An 8,526-nucleotide genomic window follows, 5' to 3' on the forward strand; every position below is an offset into this window, starting at 1 on the left:
GCCCAGCTGATTTTTTGATTTATTGTAGAGATGAGGTCTCGCTGCCCAGGCGGGTCTCGAACCCGCGGGCTCAGGCAATTCACTCACCTCAGCCTCCCAAAGGCGCGGGATTACAGGCTGAGCCACCGAGCCCGGCTGATTTTTTTATTTATTGTAGAGATGAGGTCTCGCTGCCCAGGCGGGTCTCGAACCCACTGGCTCAGGCAATCCACTCACCTCAGCCTCCCAAAGGCACGGGATTACAGGCTGAGCCACCGAGCCTGGCTAACAGTCTTCTCTAAGGACCCTATTGGTCCCTGGGGGAAGAGTCCAGAAGGGAGGAGTGAGTTCTGGTTTGGTGGCTGACTTCCTTGGATTCCTGCCTGCATGACTTGACCTAGGCCTCAGTTTTTTCAGACATCTACAAAATGAGCCTGGATGACTTAATTCTAAGGGCCCAGCCCTCACGAGATGCCTTAGGATTCTGGGATTTCCCCCACCCTTGAAATGGTAGTCCTGCCTATCTGCTTTCCTGCCTCTCGGGGTAGGTTGGGAACAAGAAGCACAGCAAAAGTCCTGGCTCGTTCCTGCCTCTTTGGGATCCCTAGCCTGGGGAGAGTGAGACTCCAGATGCAAAGAACCCTCAGGCAGAGATGAGATGTTTGCCCTGCAGCCTGGACCCCACCTCTGCTGAGTCAGGGCCTGTCCCACCCAAGTCAGTGACACTTCCTCTTACAGGCCTGACTGTGGAGGGTGGAGATAGCCTGGAGGGTGGAGATAGCCTGTCTTGCTTTCACTAGGGCTTTGGGGAGGTAGGTTTCCCATTTGTGAAATGGAGTAAAATTAAGTCCACCGCCAGGAGTAGTGGCTCAAACCTGTAATCCCAGCACTTTGGGAGGTGGAAGTGAGAGGACTGCCTGAACTCAGGGGTTCAAGACCAGCTTGAGAAACATGGCGAGTCCTTGTCTCTACAATGAATCGAAAAACTAGCCAGGCATGGTGGCACATGCCTGTGATTCCAGCTACTCGGAAGGCTGAGGCGGAAGGATCGCCTGAGCCCAGCAGGTCAAGGATAAGATGGCTGTGAGCATGCCACTGCACTCCAGCCCCGGTGACAGTGAGATTCCAACTCAAAAAAATAAAAATAAAAACTAAGTCCATAGCACCGCCAAGACTTCTGAGATGTGCAGGAGATGCAGGGCGGATGGGGCACTCTCCCTTGTGGACTAACAGGCCTGGGGCCAGCTGGGACTGGAAAGGCAGGCACTAGAGCACCAAGTGCTGAGTGCGTGAAAGCCAAGTGGCCTGGCAAGGCCAGGGGAGGCAAGAGCACAGCCACTGGTTTCTCCGGCTGCTCCTCCACTTGCCACCTCAGCCCAGGGTGTGCGTCTGGAGAGAGATGGACCAGATGGACCGTCGTGGGCCCCAGACTAAATGCCAGAGGTGGAAAGTGGGCCACACACCCTTTCAAAGTCAGGTGGCTTCTGCCCTGCCCACCAGGTGCCAAAGGGCCCACAGGACCAAGACTTCTGGTAACAGCTACAAGAGAGGGAGGAGACACCAAGGTTGAGCTTGCTTTATGGGTGACATTGTGGGCTGGGCTGGGAGGCAGAATGAAGATTCGGGCTGAACTTTGCATGGGATCAAGGGCTGAGGATCCTGGCTGGTACCACGCCTCCCACACTGTCAAATGTCAACTCCACCAGCACTGAGACAATGGGGAGATAATGTAGGGAAGGGGGTGATAATGTGGGGAGAAGGGAGGTGGTGGAAAAGGAACAGAAGGAAAAGGGGGAAAGAGGGAAGGGGAGGGAGAAAAAGGGATGGAGGGCCCGGCCGGAGCTACAGCCACGGCCAGAGGTGATCAGGTCAGCAGCAGGAGAGACTCAAAAGGGAGCCTCTTGGGAAGTACAGGCAGCCATGAGGGCCCGTTTCAGCTGCTCATAGGTGACGAACATCACCACGTTCCAGGAACCCAAGCGGAGAAAGGAGGGCATGAACCTAGGGGAGAGAAAACACAGGTCACAGGGGCACCGCCTCCCTCACTGAGCCTGGCATCCAATCCAACCCAGCTGCTCTGTCCCAAAGAAGGCTGGGAGACTTAATGAACTGAGCCTCACAGCTGTGTGGCGATGAGCAAGAACCCTCCCTGAGTCTCCATTTAGCACCCACAAAATAGCGATAGCAGCAACTCTGGAAGGAATTAAGAGTGAATGCTGGTGAAGGACCAGGACCAGGACCAGGACCACAAATAGTCTCAGCTTGGTTGCTACTCACTTCCAGGTAGTCCTCTCCCACTTGCAGGATGGGCCTGGAATTGGGTGGGGTGGATGAGAAGCTCACCCTTTGTAGAAGGCCTGGGGCCCCTCCTTCTGGAGCATGGTAATGGCACAGTGGCCAGCGCTGCTGTACTGGCCCAGGGCAGAGTTCATATATCTCGTCTTGACCACATCGACAGGGGAGGCGATGACGGTGGTGCAGAAGCCCGCCCCGAAGGCAGAAGTGAAGTGGCAAGGGAGGTCATCTGCCAAGAAGGAACAGGCACGGCAGTCAGGCTCCTCACTCATCATCCCAGAAGGGAAGTACTTAAGTAGCTAAGAGTTCTCATGGTTTTAAAGATTCAGAGACTCAGTTGGGACCTTAGCTGGGACCTTTTCTGGGGGCCTAAGAGTCATTTTGCCAATCTAGCCTCAGTTCCTCAACATGCAGAGTGGGCGCTTCATTCCAGCTGGCTTCAACATGGCAGGTAAGAGGTATGATCTCACTCTATGCGAAGGGCAAACAGGATGAAAAGACGGAGTCTTCAGGTGTCAAGGAGACTCCCACACCTGCTCCTGGGTTGGGGAAAGGGCAAGACCCAGCACCATCTACCCCAATTCACCCGTCATGAGGTTGGCTTTCAGGAGGGTGTCCTTGATGAGGTCATAGGTCACCAGCTCAGCACAGTTGACAATGGCATTACGAGCAATATTGGGAGAGGTCCCTATAGGAGGAAGGAGAGCCTGTGTGAGACCAGGAAACAGGGGAGGAAGAAAATGGGACAGGAAAACAACTGGTATACACACCCTTCCAGAGTCCCCGGAACCCTTCCTCTCGGGCGATGGTCTTGTAGGCATCGACAGTGCTTTGGTATCTCCGACCACCTACAGCCCGGGCCTGAGCTTGAAACCGGACCTTCACCACATCTGTGGGCTGGGCCACAGCCACAGCCAGGGCACCTGTGGTGCTGCCTGCTAGGAGGCGGCTCCCGATGCTGGCATCTGTGGGCAAACCATGGAGGCCAGTGGTCAGCTGGTTCATACTTGTTTTCTACCTCATCCCTCCTCACCAAAACCACGTCACTGTCCTTTCCTGCTTTTGGGAATAAGATCCAGACAAACTCTCACTCCTAGAACTCCTCACAGCAAACAAAATATCATTGTGAATGTCTACTACTTGCTAGGGACAAAAGCAAGGAATAACAACAAATGGAGAAAGTGCTTCTTTCATAAAGCACTTTCATTTAACTCGCTCAACAGGCCTGCAAAATCAGAACCATTCCCATTTGACAAACGTGAAAGCCAAGGCTCAGAAAGAAGTGGCTTTCTGATGGACTGGGACTCCTAAGGCTTGGGTTCTCATCCTGGATCTGCTTCTCCCTGCCATGTGCTCTTGGGAAAGTCAAACTTTTTTCAGGCTCTCAGTTTCCTCACGTGTAAAATGGAATGTTGGCATGGCATGCTAAGGAGAGGAGATGGAAGAATGCTGACCTTTAAGGTAAGAGACCTGGGTGTGTTTTCTGGCTCCCCACTGTGCCCTTGGCCAAGTCCTCCCAATCCCCACTTCAAGCCTCAGTCTCTTCGTCTGTAACACTGGGATGATAGATACCACCTTCTCCCCAAGGTGGTGGTGAGGACTGTCACAGGATAATGTCTGCTCAAGCCTGGCATAGCCCAGGTACTCAGGAATCACATGGAGAATCAGGGCCCCTTCTAGTTCTCTGTTCCTCCTAGGGATCATGGGGCCTGAAGGAGCTGTTTGGTTAATGAACTAAGATCACTCATCACCAAGGAAAAAAGGCCAAAGGGCCTGTGGCCCAGCTCCATACTCACGCTCAGAGCCCTTGGTGTAGAACTGCTTGACAGAGTCATAGAGGCCGATGCGGACAGAGGCGAAGCTCATCTGGCGCTGCAGGCCGGCAACCAGTCCGTTGTAGAGACTTCGGGGGCCCTCAGTGCGCACCATGGTCAGGATGGTGCCCAGCACGCCGCGGTACTGGGCACTGGCCATAGTGTGCACTGACCCTTGCCTTTCTCCTTGGATCTGCAAGGCCAAGACAGGGTGGGAAGCAGGCTGCCCTCCTCACCTCCTGCCATCCTAATGCTCCAAGGTTTGCTGTCCCAAACACCTCACTAGCCCTTGAGGAGTTTGTATCTTTGGGGAGGAAGCAGACTATACACCATCAGGACCCTCAGGCCCCATCCCCTCACCTGCAGCCGGACTTTAGCGGTATCGAGGGGAAAGGTGATGAGATCTGCAATGCAGGCGGCTGTGCCAGCCCCCAGGAACTTCACCGCTGCAGTAGGGGGCACATCTGTGGCCTTGAACCCCACCATGATGCTTTCCTGCTACCTCCAAAGAGATGGAGAAAAACTGGAGAAGGGGCACCTTCAAACAGCAACAAGACGAGATAGAGGAACTCTGCCGGAATCTAAGCCAAGGGAGGAAAGTCCCATTAGCAAGTGTCCCCAGGCCCTCCCTGCTCACCAACTCCACTTTCCCTGAGAGCACCAACTTCCTAAGCAGGACTCAGAGCAGCCCCTCTAGGGAAAATAGGAGTGAGCTCCAGAGGTACTCAAGCAGGGGCTGGTGAAGCTATCTCGGCTCAAGAAGTCCATGCTTTCGAAGGGCTACCTCCCTTTCACTACACAGAGAGTCTGGACCAGGGCTGTCCTAGTGCTGCCTCACAAAAAGTCACTGAACCAGCTCTCTCTGTCCGCTAGGAGCAGAGACTTCACTGATGATGCCCACGTTCCTGCTTCTGCAGAGCTATCTGGAGAGCGGACAAGAGTGGAGAAAGGTTTCAGTCACAGGCCTATCTTCTGGACTTCTAATAAGGAGCAGTTCCCATGAGTCTGAATTACTTAAGCCAAGAAGAAAAGGAAGGGACAAGATGACCAGTTCAATTCCTTTAGACCCATAAGTCTAATTCCTTCCCCCATCCCCCACACAGCCTAGGCTCTCTAGTCATTCCTTCAGTAAATCTGCTTTGCTGGGCACTGGTTCACTGAGACACCAGAAACAATGTCTACCCTAGAGGGTGCTTATTGTCAGGTACAGGGGTAGGCAGGTGATTCAAACTGCATTTGGGGCTTGCAGGACATACTTTCAAAATGCAGAAGAAACAACTAATTTTGTTGGAAGAGTGGTAAGGAAGTCTGGGTGATCAGAAACGACTTAGACAAGGTAACATTTAGCTGGGTCTTCAGGATGCTAGGTGATTCTTGGGGCTAAGAGTAAACACTGATTCAGGGAAAATTGCTCTCTCTCTTGTCAGTTTCCTTCTCTCTACTATAGAGAATCTACACCTTTACCACAAGAGAGGCACGGGTGGGGAGGTGTAGAGCTATGAAGAGTGATACAGGAAACCAAAAGCTCCATTTTGTTCTCAGAGATGCCCCAGGAGGAAGTGAGCCCAACACCCCAGTGGGGGAGGGTGACTTTCTCCTTCCCCTGGGTTTGCTTCTCTGACTTCATAGGAGCAGCTGCTCTGAGTCCAGCCTGATTGGCTGTCCCTGTCTCTGTGGCTCCGTAGAAAGGAACTGGCTTGTGGAAGGAGGATATGATGGGAGTCAACTGTGAACACAGAGACCCATAAAACAAACAGCTGACCCAGCTTCTTCCTCCCTGGGCTTCTCACCAGAGGTAGCTGAGGCAAACAGGGAAACCAAGAGCAACCACATTGGGATCTCCTGCAGAGCTGAGCCTGACCCTCTTTCATGTTTCCCTGGAGCCTGGCCCACGAGGCTCAGTGAAGACTGTGCTCAAATGACAGAATGGGTTGATGAAGGTGCCCCCAGCCACACTGCTCTGATGCTCCCTTTCCCCAGGAGGTACTCTGTACCCTTCCCCATCCCAACGCCCAGGGCACTCTGTTAATCCTCAGAGCAGCCCTGCGAGGTAGCAGCTCTTACTTCTGGTTGGATAAGGGAACTTAGTAAGAGCCACCTCTACAGGCTTTCAAGCTCATTATATTTGCTTTGCACTGCTGCCCAACTCCTTAGTTCTTTTCTGTTGCTTTCTCAGCCCCAGGCACTGGCAGGGCCTTTCACAAAGAAAGTTCTCTCATGCCAATTAAACAGTTCTGAGAAGCGTCAGGCAAATTGTGTTCCTTCTCTGGGCATCAGAAATATGATGATGTCAGCTGGGCTCGGTGGCTCAGCCTGTAATCCCATGCCTTGGGAGGCTGAGGTGAATGGATTGCCTGAGCCTACGGGTTCGAGACACGCCTGGGCAACTTGGCGAGACCTCATCTCTACAATAAATCAAAAAATTAGCCGAGCGTGGTAGCGCGCGCCTGTAGTTCCAGCTACTGAAGGCTGAAGCGGAAGGATCGCTGGAGCCCAGTAGGTTGAGGCTGCAGTGGCCGGAAGCATGCCGCTGCACTCCAACCTGGGCGACGGAGTGAGACTTCAACTCAAAAAAAAAAAAAAGAAACATGATGATGTCTATCACATGCCTGACTTTGAGCTGGGCTGCATGGTATTGTAAAGGCCAGACAAGAATAAGACCCTGCTGCTGCCCAGCTCACAGACAAGTATGCAGAGGCCCAGTTGCCATTTTGAATGTTGCCTCAGGTTTGCAAAAAGTCAGGTCCCTCAGAGGGGTGGGAAAGGTGGCAAAGGTCACCCACGCTAACGGGCCTACTAAGAAGAGTAGAATTCAGTTCTAGAAAGAGTTCATCATGTTTTCTAGTCCCTGGGAAATAACCAGTTTCAGAGCCCAAAAAGTACATCTGATTACTAATCTCTGTCTCAGGGACAGTTAAAAGCTAGAGTCAACAATATGAAGTTAGAACAAAAAGCTTCTGTCCTAGCTCTGCTGCTGACTCCCAGGGTGACCTGGGGCCAATCACTGTTCCGCTTGGGCCTGTTTTCTACTTTATAAAATGGATACCACCATCTTTGGCTTATCATTGGCTCAAGGGCCAGAATTGAGACCAGGGATGTATGAAAGTCCTTTGTGAACAACGAAGAGTCACTTCACTGGAGCGATGATGGTAGTTATTTTTGTTGATGTCCTGTTGACTCTCACCCTAGATCACAGGACTAGGAGGCAGCTAGGAGACCTCCCTTAGTCTGGACTCTTACCCGGCTTTGTAAGGTCTCACACTGAGGCCTTCAAGATCAAGCTTCTTTAAAGGCATCCCATTCTTCAAAGCTGCCAGTGGCTATCATGGCCCGATCCCCTTGGTTTTCCATAGAAAATGGCTGGGAGACGAAACACCTAATGATCATACTATGTGTCCTGTGGGTGAGGCAAAGGGGGAGAGTTTACAAAGGAAATCCACCTCAAAGGACCATCCCCAGCAAGGAAAAGGCCACCTGCCCAAGACACACAAGCCCACTCAGACCTGGCCTTGGAGGCAGGTGGGGAACAAGAGCCCATCTCACCCAGGGCAGCCAGGGACTAAGTGCATACACCAGGGGAAGGAAAATAAGCCCAGGAGTGCCCCTTCTTCTAGTCAGCTTAGTATCACAAATTGACCCTCTTCCAGATTTGTTTTTGTAACACTCAGTACTCTAGATAAGCATCCCCCAACACAGTCATCAGACTTTGGTGAGTGGGAGAGTTGTCAGGGGGTCATGATGGGGCAGAGATTCTCTGGGAGTTGGCTAGGGTCCAGGCTGGATTGCAAGAAGGGTGGAGGGCCTGGGACTGGGTCCTGCAGAGGCCAGAACAAGCAGCTCAAAGCCTCCTCGAGGCAGAAACAGCCACGAGGGAGGTAGAGGTCACTCTGGCTGTGCCAAAGGCCCCCACCCAAGGCGGGGCTTCGCATTGTGGCCGAAAGGAAGGAGTGGAAGGGTGGAGGCTCGAAGGGTACCCAATTGAACGCGAGAGGGAAAGAACAAAAAGGAGTCCAGAAGAGCGAGAGAGAGAGAGAGAGGAAGAAAAAGAACCAAGGACAAGGTGGTTCACAGCCGTAATCCCAGCACTTTGGGAGGCGGAGCGAGAGGACTGCCTGAGCCCACGGACTCGAGACCAGCCTGAGCAACATGGCGAGACCTCATCTCTACAATAAAATAAAAAAATTAGCCAGGCGTGGTGGCGCACGCCTGTAGTTTCAGCCATTTGGAAGGCTGAAGCGCAAGGATCGCCTGAGCCCAGCAGGTCGAGGCTGCGGTGGCTGTAAGCGTGCCACTGCACTCCAGCCTGGGCGACAGAGAAAAAGGACCAAGGACCGAACGGAAAAGTACAAGCTAGGGAACTAAAGAGCGGGAGGCGCGCGCGGCTTGGGGGCGGCGTGGGGCAGGTGTGTCGGGCGCGGGGCGGGCCCGGCCGAGGCCG

The 8,526-nt window shown here is 53.1% G+C and overlaps 1 protein-coding gene across 1 annotated transcript in view; it reads right to left on the reverse strand.

Annotated features, from left to right (window-relative positions):
* Nucleotides 1-1,540: 1,540 nt before the first annotated feature.
* The window catches only part of UCP2 (uncoupling protein 2), a 7,211-nt gene continuing 225 nt past the window's right edge, over nt 1,541-8,526 (reverse strand). Inside the window, exons 2-8 of the mRNA XM_008072274.1 lie at nt 7,329-7,485; nt 4,449-4,669; nt 4,071-4,281; nt 3,045-3,239; nt 2,861-2,962; nt 2,323-2,503; nt 1,541-1,980 (exon numbers count right to left, since the gene is read on the reverse strand). Of these exons, the coding sequence (XP_008070465.1) occupies nt 1,866-1,980; nt 2,323-2,503; nt 2,861-2,962; nt 3,045-3,239; nt 4,071-4,281; nt 4,449-4,574 (930 nt within the window). The 5' untranslated portion in view covers nt 4,575-4,669; nt 7,329-7,485 and the 3' untranslated portion in view covers nt 1,541-1,865. The remainder of the gene's footprint in view (nt 1,981-2,322; nt 2,504-2,860; nt 2,963-3,044; nt 3,240-4,070; nt 4,282-4,448; nt 4,670-7,328; nt 7,486-8,526) is intronic.

Source organism: Carlito syrichta, unplaced genomic scaffold, assembly GCF_000164805.1.
Source record: "Carlito syrichta isolate Samal-C Ts95f unplaced genomic scaffold, Tarsius_syrichta-2.0.1 Scaffold315077, whole genome shotgun sequence".
Taxonomy (NCBI): Eukaryota; Metazoa; Chordata; class Mammalia; order Primates; family Tarsiidae; genus Carlito; species Carlito syrichta.